The sequence below is a fragment of the Dendrobates tinctorius genome, unplaced genomic scaffold (genome assembly GCF_039654945.1).
Source record: "Dendrobates tinctorius isolate UK_male_01 unplaced genomic scaffold, ASM3965494v1 ptg000009l, whole genome shotgun sequence".
NCBI lineage: Eukaryota > Metazoa > Chordata > Amphibia > Anura > Dendrobatidae > Dendrobates > Dendrobates tinctorius.
In genome coordinates, this window is record NW_027361677.1 from 18,571,682 (window position 1) to 18,587,564 (window position 15,883).

At 43.0% G+C, this 15,883-nt stretch overlaps 1 protein-coding gene across 2 annotated transcripts; it reads right to left on the minus strand.

Moving 5' to 3' along the window:
• Nucleotides 1-17: 17 nt before the first annotated feature.
• GALNS (galactosamine (N-acetyl)-6-sulfatase) lies at nucleotides 18-14,276 on the minus strand. 2 transcript variants are annotated; one of them, XM_073583431.1, is made up of 14 exons: nucleotides 14,102-14,276; nucleotides 13,866-13,989; nucleotides 11,516-11,590; nucleotides 11,234-11,336; nucleotides 9,705-9,848; nucleotides 8,961-9,027; nucleotides 8,280-8,407; nucleotides 7,957-8,096; nucleotides 7,766-7,869; nucleotides 5,062-5,198; nucleotides 4,876-4,978; nucleotides 4,505-4,623; nucleotides 1,419-1,536; nucleotides 18-609 (listed from the first exon to the last, which is right to left on the minus strand). In XM_073583431.1, exons 1-14 carry the CDS (start codon nucleotides 14,198-14,200, stop codon nucleotides 523-525), a joined length of 1,548 nt encoding a protein of 515 aa, XP_073439532.1. In that variant the 5' UTR covers nucleotides 14,201-14,276; the 3' UTR covers nucleotides 18-522. The 2 variants fall into 2 exon arrangements, with proteins under 2 accessions (XP_073439532.1, XP_073439541.1); XM_073583440.1 differs by having other exon boundaries at nucleotides 13,866-14,008; nucleotides 14,102-14,240.
• Between the last annotated feature and the right edge of the window lie 1,607 nt (nucleotides 14,277-15,883).

Sequence of the window (15,883 nt, forward strand, 5' to 3'; positions counted from 1 at the left end):
CATTACACACAGAACGCTTTTGGAGCAGATTGAAGCTTTTATTAATCAATGTGTATGACTGGCGCATGACTGTGTGCACACTGAGCACATAGATCAGTCCCAGTGATCGGCTCCTGTCAAAACTTGTGCAATAAAATAAGAGTTCAAGTGGCCGACGGCGTCCAATCAAGCTGCTGTTCTTCTGTTACCTGCAGTGACATCTGGAAAACTTTTGTCCCTCTTGTCTGCTCCAGTTTTTACACTGGAGACCCTTATTCACTTGGCCGAGTCGACCATTCCTGTGTAAGGCGGAGATAGTTGTCGGCTGAACGATTAGCCGACAACTAATGTGTATCTGGGTCTCTACCCATTCTAGATGTCACTCACGTGACCTGATTGGTTCCCTTTTAAAATTGTGTTATCCTATTGAGACTAGTCCTCAAATTTCCACCAAACCATCACTACAAGCCCATTACAGTTCATTATGGGAACTGAGGAAAAGCGGTAGGAATCCAGTAAGTGTCAGGACAGCGTGGACCCTCATCAGTGGGGCCACACACATTTCCAGGGTTTTGATTGTGGAGGGTTGAGGCACCTTCCGAGCTTTTCACATCCAGGGGGCGACCAGTTCTGCCAGAAATAAAGAATAGCAAATGCTGAGGTCAGACAATTCTTATCATGGTGTCACATACCCAACATTCACGGTCTGAGTACGGACCGGTCCGGCGTCTGAACCTCATATATGTCTATAATACTGATAGGGCTCAGATCAGGAGACCGGCTTCCGGTCAGGACTCAGATTGTGAATTTTGGACAGGGTAAACTGTCCTTAAGTCTTCCAAAAGAGCAAAAAAATATCCAATATGTTTTATAGTTAATTTAATATAACTATACTGGCAGGAAAAGGGCAACAAAGTAATTTTGAATTCTAGTCTTAATTTAGAGGGGTTGTCCCTACTGAAGCTCTTGCGTTTATTAGCTGATTGTTATGGGTCGGGCTCAAACCCTACAGATGAGCTCTACTGATAAATGATTTCTTGAGAAAGAGTAGACGGGGTATGTGCATATATGCAGTGGATGGTTCAGACTGATTTTATGGGGTCTTTGTACTGCAATAGTTGCATTGTAGCCGATCATCTGCGGCGCAAATTGACCTGCAGCTTAAAATTTGCAGCATTTCAACATGTACTATGCAAAATGTGCAGCAAATCTGCACATTCCCTTGTAGGGTTCAGCAAAGACTTTAGATAAGAGTCCACTAGAGCTGAAGGTTTGCAACCGTTTGGCCACTGGATGGCGCTTGCGACTCATACACTGAACAACATGGACTAAAACTGGATCCCAGGACTTGAACTAGCCCCTAGCTAAGAATGAGAATTTTTATGGAGTGTATATATGATATATATATATATATATCTATCACTTTTTTACAGACTTACCATGACAGCCAGATCACACACATTGAGCTGAGGTTCCCCTGGAATCATGGAGTCCTGGTGCTGATGGACGATAGGAGAAATTCCCAACATCACGGACTTATACTCGAAACTAGTTATTCTGTAAAAAAACAAGCAAGAAAAGTAAAAAATAAATAAATTCCAGCCTTGTGATATCACTGGAGAATCTATACTGTACTCTGGGTTTGGGTGCACAGCCGGTCCCTGCGGTGCTGTCGTAATATCTGCAGCACATATAGGGTTACCCCCTCCATAATCTAGGGTGGGTGACCCCTGGGGACTGGAGCACAGGTGTGCGGTGCACTTGCTTCATTTACTATATTTGACCCTTCAGCTGTGTGCTGGGGCTTGTGGTGCGGGGGGAGCAGTTGCGTTGCAAGACGCAGGGGTCATGTTCCTGATACAGAGATGACCTGCATAACTCTGTGTAAGATGTGGTCTGCAAAGATCTCGGGCCCCCCCATCTGTCTCACCTGCTTAATCTGATGGCCAGAAAATGCCTAAAAGTGCTCGGCCTAACTCCACCGACCATCTATATCCAGAAGCCTGATGATACCCGGAGGTCACTGCTCCATCTGTGTCACTGTCACTCTCATTCAGCTCAGGCCTTATCGCCTTCAATATTGGATATAACGTGCCACTGTAATTATCTGGTGGGCTGCGTGATCAGCAATCCCCTAATACACATTTACAACTGCAACTTATCCCTATGTGAGCAGCACAAGTGTAAAGGATTGTAAAGGACCCTTCTGGTTTAAGATGATTTCAGGATAACTACATGGTGTCAGTGAATGTAAACATTTATCCAAGGAATGAAAATCCATCTTTTATGTCTTTCTCTGCAGGATTCCTTACATTATAGATTTACAAATCACTAAAAGGTTATGGACACCTCAATCATGGAAAAAATTGCTTTTTACATCTGTTATTGGCTGCCTTTAGATAATATAATTGCACCAAGTTTCATGCCTTAATTTGCTTTCCGGGATCTCTATATGCAGTTTGCAGCCTGATCCAAATTCATAGTTTAACCTTGTGGCAGTTTCCCTCCCAGTAATGTAGGCTGGATGTGAGATATGTGTCTCTCCTAGTAATATAGGCTGGATGTGAGATATGTGTCTCTCCTAGTAATGTAGGCTGGATGTCAGATCTGTGAATCTCTCCCAGTAATACAGGCTGGATGTGAGATATGTGTTAGAATCTATTTCGTTTTGACCATCCGCCATCTTATTCTGGATTTCTGGCAGCTGGTCTTTTTCCCCTGGTGCTGGGTTTGTCTGAGGTCAGGTGATTGTATCACCCTTTATTACCCAGCATCTGCCTCCCAGTCCTTGCTGGACAACAGTGTTAATCCTCTAGAGTTCTGGCTAGGAGCTTTGATGGCGTTCTGTGTTTGATATCGTGCAGTTCTGGGATCTCTAGTTCAGCCTGCTTTGTTTTTTGGTTTTCCTTTAGTTTCTGCAGCTTCCGCTACTTTCCTACTAGGAGGTTACCTGTTTTCTGTTCCCAGTCCCTAGTTTGTTTCAGGGATACCCTTCCCCCTACCTTTAGGTCTTCGTTTGAGTTTAGCCTAGGAAACGTCGGTGGGTCTATTCACAAGGAATAGGTCACACACGCCATCGTAGGGCTTCAGCCTAGTCCCAGTACAGGATCAGCTTCTCCCCCTTCTTTCCTAGTAGAGTTGCAGATCCGTAACAATAAGTATCTCTCCCAGTAATACAGGCTGGATGTGAGATAGGTGTCTCCCAGTAATGAAGGCTGGATGTGAGATCTGTGTGTCTCCCAGTAATATATGCTGTATGTAAGGTCTGTGTGTATCTCTCAGTAATATAAGCTGGATGTGAGGTCTGTGTGTCTCCCAGTAATATATGCTGTATGTGAGGTCTGTGTGTATCTCTCAGTAATATAGGCTGGATGTGAGGTCTGTGTGTCTCCCAGTAATATATGCTGTACGTGAGGTCTGTGTGTATCTCCCAGTAATACATGCTGAATGTGAGCTCGGTGTGTCTCTCCCAGTAATACATGCTGGATGTGAGATCCAGGTTTGTCACCCAGTAATATATGCTGCATGCGAGGTCTGTGTGTCTCTCCCAATTATACAGGCTGGATATGAGATTTGTGTATCTCTTCCAGTAATATAAAGATAAATGGAAAGTTTGAGTGTCTTTCCCAGCAATACAGACTCAATATGAGATCTGTGTGTCTCTCCCAGTAATATAGGCTGGATGTGAGGTCTGCATTTCACACCCTGTAATATAGGCTGGATGTGAGGTCTGTTTGTCTTTCCCAGTAATATAAGCTGTAACCACCGATCGACCAAACCGCTGCACGACCAGCTCTACCCTCGCCTACTGTATTATCACCCATCACCCCTTGAAGATTGTGAGCCCTCGCGGGCAGGGTCCTCTCTCCTCCTGTACCAGTTATGACTTGTATTGTTTAAGATTATTGTACTTGTTTTTATGCATACCCCTCCTCACATGTAAAGCGCCATGGAATAAATGGCGCTATAACAATAAATAATAATAATAATAATAAGTGATCTCGGTGTGTATCCAGAGTGCTGCAGTCTTGATTAGCTCATATATCAGCACAGCTTCCATCCTGAACCTATTTCCTCTTCATTATCTTTCCGCCTTCTCTGTAGCCTCTTTCTCTGCCACCCTCTAAAATGTAAATACTTTCTCCCCTCTCTACACCGTGGAGATCTGTGAACAACCCACTCCTCCTTCTTTCTGCTATCTCTAAGGCCTCTTTCACACATCAGTATTTTTGATCAGTATTTGTATGCCAAAACCAGGAGTGTCTCCAAAACAAAGAACAGACATCAGTCTTTCAATTATATTTTTTTCTTGGTAAGTTCCATTCCTGGCTTTGGCATACAAACACTGACGTGTGAATGAGCCTTAACACAGAAAGCAGGGAGGGGGAGCGCACAGAGAGCTGACAGGAGAAGGAACGTTGTCCAACTTGTATCAGTTTTGCAAAAGCACTGAGCTAAATAAAGGATTTACAAAATCTGTTATAGGAATACTTATATGTGTTCTATGAATAAATCATCATTTTACCTTATCGGATACTTTTCTCCAGGGTCTCTTCCCAGGTGGAACAGGAGAGGTTGGAGGTGCTCCACCTGGTCATGTGTTGTTATTCCAGTAATGTTTTGTCCCGGGCAGAAATTAATACCCTGTAATGCCAAATCTGGGTTAGACTGATGTTGGGATTATTCGGTATTATTCCATACCTAGATATTAGGGAACATCCATGAAATTACTTATTTTTCCAAGCAAATACTTGCAAAGAAGGTGAGGAGATCCTTATTGAGTTACTATACGTCCGGTGTCTTCTCTGGATGTGTCCACGGTCGCATATAATGTTGTCCTCTCTGATAAAACTGCAAGAGGACTTTTCAATGGTTCCATAAGTCACGACTACTTACCTGGGACAGTTCCTCCCATGAGTTACTCCATGTCCAGTAATGAGCTTTATATGGTCCCCACCGGACCGCCATCAGCTCATTGCCGCGATAATAAAATATCGGCCTAAAGGCAAAGGGACCAACAGTCTTTAAAGTCTCAGTTCATCTAAAATCAGCCGTCCTGCCGCCATTGTGTGTGATCCTGACCTCTCGATTTCTTTGCCCTCCAGAATGACAGGAGACAGATCAATGCCGTCTATTACTCTGTCTGCAGGGGGGTCCAGTCCTGCCAGCACCAAACTTGTAGTGAACAGATCCATGATGCTGCTCAGCTGGTAGCTCACCTACGGGGAACAAATGCATCCATTGTTAGGCCTCTTTCAAACTTCGGTTTTTTACAATCAGTCACAATCCGCCAGGTTTTGAAAAAAATGGATCCTCAATTTTCTTTTGAGGATCCGTTTTTTTTCTCCATTGACTTTCATTAATGGCGGATTGTGACGGATTGCTGTCCGTTGCATCCGTTTTTTTGGAGGATCCGCCAAAAGTTGCTGTCCGTCACCATCCTCAAAGATTTCAAAACGGAGCTTGTAACGTTTTTTTTTCTGGCGGATCCTCCAGACACTCATTTAACCCGAAATTCTTTCTGGGTGCCGGACAAAAAAAAAAAAAAATTCTTTCTCTCTCTCTCTCTTTCTCTCTCCTGCGATTCCTTTAAACTTCTTCATTTTGCGGATCCGTCAAAAAAACGGATGGGTGGCATCCGTTGTCATCAGTTCTAAAATGGATCCAGCATCCGTCCTTTTGGCGGATTTTGACTGATGCAAAAAACTGAAGTGTGAAAGAGGCCTTAGGCGAAAGGGGGGGGGTGGAGAACATGAAGGAATTATATTAAAGGGATTATCTACAATTTTGCTGGGGGATTTAATTTCCGGGACCTCCATTGATCAGCTATTTAAAGGGGCTTTGGTCCTCTGGGGTGTGCCGCATCCTCTTCATTATGTACCAGGCAAAGCATCAGTACCAGTCAAACACTCAGTACCAGGCAAAGCATCAGTACCAATCAAAGTCTCAGTACCAGGCAAATCCTTAGTACCAGGGGCGACCACTATGAATGTGCCTGCTAAACAAGAAAGAGGACGTGGCACTTGCCTGCATGCTGCGACCACTACAAACAATTAGTTGTTGAGGGTGCTGAGTCAGACCCCGACCGATTAAACAATAATAGCTTGACCAGTACTTTTCATAGGTCATAAATAACAGATTAAACATCCGACAGTCCCAACACTCAGCTATGGCAACCAAAAATAAACAGCAATGTAGTGCTTATTGTCGGGTACTGCAACTCAGATCACATTCATTTCAATAGGAGCTGAGCTGCAGTACTTGAAAGCAACCACTACAGGGTGAATGGCACTGTTCCATACTTTCAACTGCCATGGGAGTTGCTAAAAACTGATCATGGGGGAGTGCCAGACATCGGAACCCCACCATTAAATCGATGGCTTATTCAATGCAGTGTTAGATCAGATCCATGTCAGTATAAAGCCTCATTCAGACATGTGTTTCAGTACACGTTTTATCTTTTTGTTGTTTTACGGCTAGAACACCAATCCATTATACTCTACGGCTCTATTCACACGTCCATCTTTATTTTTCCTTGATCACGTATCGGCGAGAAGAAAAAAAAAAATCACGCAGAAGTGTCCGATTCTGATTCGACTCACGGATCAAAATAAGCCAAGCAAGTGTACATGGCTGTGAAAAATCATGGTCAGCACGGGGATGCAATCCGTTTTTAACCCTGGATAGAGCAGTTGAAGCTAAGCAATTTTTTTTGCATACAATAAAATGAAACACTGAACAAACCCATCAAATGAAGATCAATCCCTTTTTTTTATGTGCGAGAACAATCACTGATGAGGCCTTGCGGGGTCTAAAGTTTGGAACGGCAAAATCTGAAAATACTCAAGTTGCTGTACGTCCATCTCTTGGATGGTATCCGAAAGATTTGCTTCTCAGTCTTATGACAACATTGAAAAACAATTTGTATTAGTAGTCCAAAATTAGCAAAAATGATAAAAAATAAAAAATAATTCCAAATTAGCAGGAGTGTCGCTGGCGATATTGGAAGGCAGAAGCATCAGGTCAGTGGTAGGAAGAGACACAAGGGTGACCAGATAAGAAAATCAATAATGGAAATGCCCAATAATCTGGCACATCACCAGTCACAGAATATTTGGATTTTTTTTTTTTTTTGCCTTTTTGGAACATTTTTTTTTGCTCTGGAAAATGAGTGAGTTCGGAATCAAAGAAAATAAAAAGCATGGAGGAAAGAATAATTGACCTCAGCTGGTCGCCCAGCGTTATCAGCACGGCACAGACATGTAGTAATTTTCCTTCTGCATTTTACTTCCTTAAGGCTCATTCACACGTCAGTGTTTGGTCAGTATTTTGCATCAGTGTTTGTATGCCAAAGCCAGGAATGGAACTTACCGAGAAAAAAAATATAATTGAAAGACTGATGTCTGTTCTTTGTTTTGGAGACATTCCTGGTTTTGGCATACAAATACTGATGAAATACTGATCAAAAATACTGATGTGTGAAAGAGGCCTTACAAAGTGCAATACGTTTCTGCTACAAAATGTAATTCATGCTGCCCATGGGTCGGACGACACAAATGACATGACATGTTCCTTGTTGAAAATTGGGTTATTGTTTTGTCCTCTGGAAATTAAATGTTACATGCAGTGCCGCCAATGGAGAAATGGATCATTATACGGGTCCCTTGCATCTATATAGCGGCATAACTAATGTATTAGGCAGGACTATCTAGTAGACAATGAATGAATTAAGATTCTGTACATTAGTTTGTGCATTTATTACCTTTAGTACCTTAGCACAACTTACCTGCCCAGCAACCAAATGCCCCGGCCACCAAGCAATGCCAGGCACCCTCATGCCACCCTCGAATGTTGTCTGCTTTCCGCAAAGGAAAGGAGAGTTACTGCCGCCTGCAAGAAGATAATTAAAGACATCGTTATTCCATCGCTCTGATGTAAGAATCTAGATTCTAGGAAGTCGGGAGACAGATCGGTTACCTTGGTTAGGAGCAGAAATTAGCGCGGCTCCGTTGTCGGATGTGAAGAACACGAAGGTGTCCTTGGCAATTCCCATGTTCTTTAGAAGTTCCAAAATTTTCCCCACGCTGAAGTCGATTTCACGGACCGCGTCTCCATACCTAGAAAAAAAAAAGGTAAAGTCAGAAAGTGTGCCGGGATTTACCGGATTCTTATGTAGGAAAATTAAATCCCCATTTGGTTACCGTCCCCGGTAGTAAAAGTGGCGCAATGCAACAATACATAATGAAAAACTTGAGTTTACCCTTTGCAAAAAAAAAAAAAATAGGGAGTAAGGCGCTTACAGTCCTCGGCGACTCGATCCTAGGAAGGGGCTGGAGGCGTAGACAGGCGCGTGAGTGGCATCTATGGCCCAGTACATAAAGAACGGCTGTTTGGTGGTCCCATACTTGCTGATAAAATCCACGGCTTCCTGACGAGAGGAGATTATGTATTAGGTGGTTGAGAAAAGACCAATGGCCATCAAGTTCAGAAAGGAAGATGATCCGGGCTAATCTTTCCCTCCTGATCCAAATTGTCGATCCACTGGACAAAAATTAAAGATTTCTCCTATCCATGATATCTGGGGTGGTCTGACTGCTGGGGGTCCACCGATTCTGTTGAATGGAGCAGAGATGAAACTGCCAGATATAGTTGACGTTTCTCCGGCCGCCCATAGACTATGTAGGGCGGTTCTGCAACTTCTGCTCCATTTGCAGAAATTGCTGCAACCCCCAGTTATCCCCATGGGGCCGATTTTTTTTTTTCTCGGATCGAGCCGGTTTGGGAAAAAAAAAAATGCTGCATGTCCAGATCCAATTATCTTCTTCTCATCCAAGAGAATCGGATCTGAGAGTGATTTATAAAATGGACCCGGTTCTCTCAGGTACACGCCGGGGTGACCCCGGCTTTAGTCTCCTTTATCCTGATTTATACTTCATACTATAAAACACTTTTCTCTATTACTAGGGGTCTTACGTTACTACCTGCAGGTACATCTGCGTTAAGTTGGACTCCCCCGTCTTGTGATTAATCAGTATGTCTTCGTAATATCTAGAAGGAAACAATGGTAGTGAAAAAGGTTAAAATAGTTAAAAAAAAAAAAAAAAAATCACTAAAAAATATTGATTTTTTTTTTAAAGTCGCTTTCTCACAATCTGTATTTATTCTGTGTACGGGATAGGTGGTAGATATCTGATTGTTGGGGGTCCAAATATTACGGATCCCCACCGATTACTAGAACACGGGCTCTGATCAACGAGGAGGTGAGGAGGTCGCTCCATTTAAAGTGTTGCTCTCATATTGTTTCTTCCGGAGCACACAGCTTATCTGGCTTCGTGCTTGCTGGGGGGAGCAGTAGACTCCTGAAGATTGACAGTTCGGACCAACATCATGGTGGCGCCGCTGCTCCAAACTGTGTGATCTCCAATGCTGCTAGCAAAATGGCTTTTCCAGTGATTTTCTAGATTCTGAGCAGCGCTTACAAGCTCTACAGCAAAGAGCTTGCAAGTGCTGCGCTCCTTACTTAGGAAACCGGCCACCTCTAATTAGCCCGCACGGGTAGCCAACAATTAAAGCTATAAACTACGTCATTAAAAAATGATTTTTAATAAAAAGGTAAACGGCAAAGTTGCTTGTTCATATTTCCATCCATTCCTGGGGGACGTTTCTTATACTGATGGTAAAGGGGGGTCTACAATTACAGAATTACATAGTGCCAGATGTTTCACCTTCCAATCATCTCCCAGTCTCTGTACACCGGTATATTTGGTCGCTCTATATTATCATAAGGCCCAAAATGACAGTTTGGAGAACCGAACCACTCGTCGAAACCGCGGCTCAGCGGATGATATTTATTTCTGTGCCCCAGATGCCTGCAGAGAGGTCAGAATAAGAAAAAGGAACAGGAAATGAAATCCAAAGTTTCTGGATGTTACATGTATCTGTGGGGAATGTATCACATACGTGATGATACATAATTGGTATCGACATGAGTTTTACATATAGAGAATATTTTAGTTTATTTTTTCCCCAAATCTTCAATGGATATTACCAGATAGGGCTTAGAAAACAAAACACTTTTGTAATTTACTGCTTCTTAAAATTTGCAGCCGTTCTTGAGATATTAACACTTTTCTTTTTTTTGTTTACAGCTTGTTGCCTAGGAGACTGACCACCACTGTTCATTTGTAAGCAGTGCTTTAAAACTGGTGCGGCGTGCGGGACAGGAGGTGTCACAGTTCTCCGGTGATCCCAGATAGCTTCAAAACGTTCTGCTGTCGAGCAGCGGTGGTCGGTCTCCAAAGCAACGAGCTAGAAACAAAAGAAAAGTCTTAATATCTCAAAAACGGTTGGAAATTGAAATATGCAGTAAAATGCAAAATTGCTTGTAATTACTAGCACTATCTGAAAATACCCATTTATGAAGATTTAAATAACCCTTTAAAACACGTTAGGGTCACAGAAATGTTAGGTCCGTTTAATAGCCAATAGCCACATCAAGTGTAGCCCTTTACCCTTGTCAGGTGGATCTCCATGGAAAAAAGACATTGGAGATATTCATCTCCCACACCAGCTCCGATCCTCCATACTTAGCACTGTGTCCCCCCACTGGTCTACTGGCAACAATAACTGCCAGGAGCATCGCAAGACCGCTGCAGCCAATCAGCCACCACTGATCAGCTGCAGCCACCACATTTCGTTAGTGCTGTGTATGGAGGAATGGTGCAGGTCCAGGAGGAGATTATCTAATTTTTTTCCCTAACACCCTCAGGCCATTTGTAAGTGGCTGTTAAGAAATGGATGACTTCTTTAGAGGGAATCTGTCAGCAGATTTTGGCTATGTAATTTTAAAGCACCATGAGATAGGGGCAGAGACCCTGATTCCAGTGATGTGTAAAATCAGTGTTTTATCATCAGGAGATTATCACTTCAGGACTAGGTATCTCTTGCCTCCTAGTTCAACCACACCCCCACCTCTGATAGGCAACCTTCTGCCAATCAGTGATGTGGGCGGTGTTATACACAGCTCAGTATTCCGAGCTCTGCAGCAGAGAAAACAGTGATTGTATCACAACTGCTGCACCCAGTAAAATAAACGACACACCGCTGGAATCAGGGTATCTTCCCCTACGTAAGATTACATAGCAAAAACCTGATGATAGATTCCCTTTAAGCTTCTAACTGGCTGTGATGCAGTCATATAATGACGGCATATCCTAGAATTCGCATTTTTAGGTCACATCTATTGAAATTTTACCATTTGCCGACAATTTTATTGATGTATCCGGCCTTCTTCAGCAGCTCTGGCAGTAGCACCTCCGAATCAGGAATCCCACCCAGTATCTCCTGCGGGGTGTAAGCTGCGAACGGGAGGAAGGCAGGTGAACAATCATAATTTTTCTCATTGGCATTAAACCAGCTAATTTTTTTAAAAGTTTGCAGCATCTGTCAATAGATGTGAATAAATGACATTTCTGTATATAGAATCAGCACAGTCATAATACATTGTCCTACAGCGACAATTCATGGCTGCCCTTACCGTTTCTGGCATGGTCATTTGTAGTATAGAAACCGTTCCGTATGGGAAAACGTCCCGTAAGTAAAGACGCTCTGGCTATGTAATAAAGAGATAAATATTGTAAGAACCATTTTGTCCATATAATGACAGCGATCGCATACAACATCCATATTCATACCAGGGCAGTAAATGGTTAAGTGCTTCTATCAAATGTTTCTGAACTAACAGACCTTGCACAATGTCAGAGCTGAAAGACCTTGCTCAACTGTGCTGCCCTTATCTACATTGTGCAGACACCCACAAAGTGGTGGCAACATCCCCGGGGGTCCGATCACTGAAAACTGGCCTCAATTTACTGCTATTATTAACATTTGGTTTTACAAGGTCTCTTAGGGCTTGTTCACAACTTATGTTTTGGCTGTGATTTTATGTGTTGTTTTTTTTTTTTTTTTGTGGGTGTTTTACAGCACCAGCAAAATGAATGAGATTTCGACAATTTTTTCCTCGCAGATTTGAAACATTGATGTCATTTTTGTAAAGCTGCAAAACGTGTGTATAGACCCTATAGGGACAAAAGTCATCTGCAAAGTTGCTGGAGCAAATGGACAACTTTGTATCAAGACCGATCCGAGGTGAGGTCATGGAAGATAGCCCTGGAACTCCGGACCAGTATTACAATCACTTCTGCCTCAGCAGTCAGGTCACCTCGACCAGCAGTGGGTGGCAAAGTTGTAATAACGCAGCAGTTTTGTTTTTTTTTGTAATTATTGTTGAGCTGTTTTTCTTTACATTCATGATAGCAATTTTTCTGTTTTTCTTTATTCCCCTATAGAAAAGTTTTTTGTTTATAAAAAAAAACAAAACAATCACTTCTGCCTCAGCAGTCAGGTCACCTTGACCAGAAGTGGATTGTAACATAACATAATAATAACGTAGTAGCTATTTTTTATAATTGCTTTTGAGCTGTTTTTCTTTACATTCATACAAGCATTTTTTCTGTGTTTCTACTTTCCTATAGAAAGATAAAGAAAAAATAAAAAAATGCACTAAAAGGATAAAAAAGAGACATTGTTTTTTACATTGTGTCATACTGCCAGGTCTGCCTACAGCCTTTTTTTCCTAATAAAAGATAGCAAAAAAAGTAAAGTTTTTCCAAAAAAGAACACATAGGCCCTGATTAATGATTTGCGGGGTTTTTTTTTCAAGCCACCTTTTTTTTTTTTGTTTTGTGGTATTTGATTATGGTTTTTGGTTTATTCCAAATTCTTAAATATGGCGGATGCAGTTCATGAATCTTTGTGCTAAATTAAAAACTGCATTTTATTATTATTATTATTATTATGCATTTATATAGCACCATTTATTACATGGCGCTTTACATGTGAAAAGGGGAAATATAGACAAGTACAATAAACATGTGTAAGACAAGGGACACAAAATACATTTTTTTTATAACTTTTTTTTTTCACCCGTTTTTAATTTTTGCCTAATTCTTTATTTTAATTCACAGCTTTTAAAAATATTTCTTTTATATGCGTCCCTCCATTTTATATTCGCCATTGTGGGTTTAGTATTTCCAGATATTTTCGACCAATTGATCAACTGTGACGCTTTACAAATTTTACACAAATATACTCCATACCATCCCCCAATTGGATTTTGGTGAAAATTTTTGCATCATTTTTAGTGAAATAAGTGACTTTTTTTGCGCGGGGGGGGAGGGACAAAAAGGTGAAAGAAAAAAAAAATAAATAGCATTTTTATTTTTGGCGCAAAATCCACAAACTACATGTTCCATTATGAAGAATTTGGTGCACAAAAAAAAAAAAAATAAATAAAAAATTTTCAACAATCAAAAGAAATAATAAGTAACTAAAAAGTAAAATGTTAAAGCGGGCTTTTTTTTTTTTTCCATAGTTTCAACTTTAGAAAAAAAAAATCCTGATGGGGAAGATATGGCGGGACTGGAACACAATTGTGCAAAAAAAAAAAAAAAATATTTGTAACTTTTTTTGCGACCTTTTTTTGCTAAAGTAATGCAGAAATTCCGGACATACATAAAATCACTCGAAGAGAGGACTCGAGTTCATTGGCGCAAATTTTTTTTTATAAAGTCGCAATTGAGGAATCGGATGAAAATATCTGGAAACGCCAAACACCTGTGACGACGATGATCGTAAGGAAAAAAAAAAACAGATGAAAGCAAAAAAAGGTGAAAAAAGCTCAAATAAAGAAAGAAAAAATGTAAAAAAAAATGCAAATTTAACAGTGAATCGGACCCCAATTGGGAGATCCCCCCCCTAATATTTCTATGAGACTATCGTTAAGTATCAAACTTGGACATGACACTTGGGTCACCTCTGGCACTTACACGGGGAGCACAGGGGATTGGCGGTGTAAAAATCAGGGAAAAGGACGCCTTCTGACGCCATCCGATCCAGATTAGGGGTCTCTTTGGAGGGTTCTCCGAAAACGCCGAGATCTCCCCATCCCATCTGCAAACAAAAAAGAAGCCTAAAACAGGGGAATGAAAAGTTTGCAAAGTTCTGTAAACTCCCACAGCAAAACTTTTTTGCAATGAAGAAATGATTGCACACGAAGTCTTACGTCGTCCATCAGCAGCAGGATGATGTTGGGTCGGGTCCCATTAGTTGCCAGGATTGGCCTGAAAAGACACAGAAACACCAGAGAGGATACAGGAAACATGACTGCCGGAGGAGAGAAGAGGGCGGCTGCTGGGGCCTAGGGGGTTAAAGGACATGTGATGCTATTGCAATCATGTGATCGGTGACAGGCGGGAGGTGTGGAGCCATGTGCTGCTGCTGATCGCAGTGGGTTTTCCTATATGTGTCTATGACTATGTGGGTGCATAATGGAGCCTAAAATCACCACTCTCCCCCCGCTCTGTAACGTTACGGGGTCTCCACTTAGTGGCTGAGCCGCTGCGGTCCCTTCCACTTCTCAATAATATCACTCACAGGTGATGGGGGAAGATTTAGGAGGAAGAAATGTCATGAATGGACTTGTTACCCCCGGTGGCTCCTATTACAGGACCGCAGGGCGTTCTGTCACATGTTAGTAAAGGCAGACGGCATGGCGGGGAGCCGGAGGTTATACTCTCGGGGGGGGGGGGGGGGTTGCGGAGGTTATATGCCAGAGGTGAGGGTCCAGATTTTATACACCAGGGAGATAGGGGCTAGATGTCATACATTGGGGGCGAGGTGCTGGTTGTTGTACATCAGTGGCAGGGGCCCAGAGATTATACAACGGCAAGAAGAGAGGCCAGATGTTATACACCAGGGACAAGGGTCTGGGTGCTATACCCCGGGGAAGGAGGGGCCGGATGTTATAAACCAGGGGCATGGAGTTTTACACCGGGGGGGGGGGCGAGTGGCCGGATGTTATACACCAGAGGGTGAGGGGCTAGATGTTACACAATGGGGGGAGGAGGCGAGGGGCATTATACACCAGGGATGAGGGGTTGGATGTTATTGGGTCGCCCTCGTCCCAGGGCCGTGGGGTACTCGGTACCGGGCTGGCGTCAGGGGGAGATGTGTCAGCAGCGGTGACCCGGTCCGTGGCCCTGGGCGCCCAATGTCTATGGCGGATGATGTTTGTAATGTAGCTTATATGGAAAGTTCGTGACACCACCCGTGGTGTTTGGCAAGTAAGATGTTAAGCCAACGCTGCTTGCAGATCCACTGGGACTGATGGTGTGGTGCAGCAGAGATGGTGTAGCTCCCCACAGGTGGGGCTGTAGTCCCAGGGCAGTGTAGGTGCAATGGTTCTGGAGAAGTGCAGGATGGTGTAGATGCTGGGACCCAGATGTAGCGGTGCTGAAAGGGTTAGCGACGGATGAATGAAGGACACCAGAGCTTGCAGTTTCAAAGCTTTACTCACAGTTCGTGGTACACACTGATGCCTGCCTCCGTGCCGTGTCCTCCGGGGCAGAGACTCAATCAACCTCCCGGGCAAGTCAGGGCTCTCCTCTCCAACACTCCGCCAACATGTACCTCTCCTGAACGACTCCTCTATTGTGCCTTTTAGTGTGAAGAGCTCCAGTACCGTGGTACTCTGAAGTTCCTCCTGTCAGATGTTCCTAACAACTCTACTTGTATGACAGACAGCTGTAGCCTGATCAGGGACCTCCTGGATCCCGGCTCTCTATCCGTTTGCTGTTGTGTCCCAAGTCTTGGATGAGAGTAGTGCATTTACAGCCAACTACTCCACCGGTGTCTGCTGCAGAACCATAAGTGTCCATACAACCTCGGGGACCGGGCCCCGGCCTTGCGCTGAGAACCTATAGGCAGGGTTCCTATCCAACCCACTCCTCCTCTCTGTTCTCTACTCCTTCGTTTCATACTTGTCTCTCCTTCGTATGGATGCTTA

Excerpts from the sequence above, each read along its gene's own strand:
- GALNS (XM_073583431.1), bottom strand. The coding sequence starts at position 14,200 with ATGTTTCCTGTATCCTCTCTGGTGTTTCTGTGTCTTTTCAGGCCAATC. Across the intron at positions 13,990-14,101 it reads TCCTGCTGCTGATGGACGAC|ATGGGATGGGGAGATCTCGG; the intron begins GTAAGACTTCGT and ends TTTTGTTTGCAG. Across the intron at positions 11,337-11,515 it reads AAATGACCATGCCAGAAACG|CTTACACCCCGCAGGAGATA; the intron begins GTAAGGGCAGCC and ends TCCCGTTCGCAG.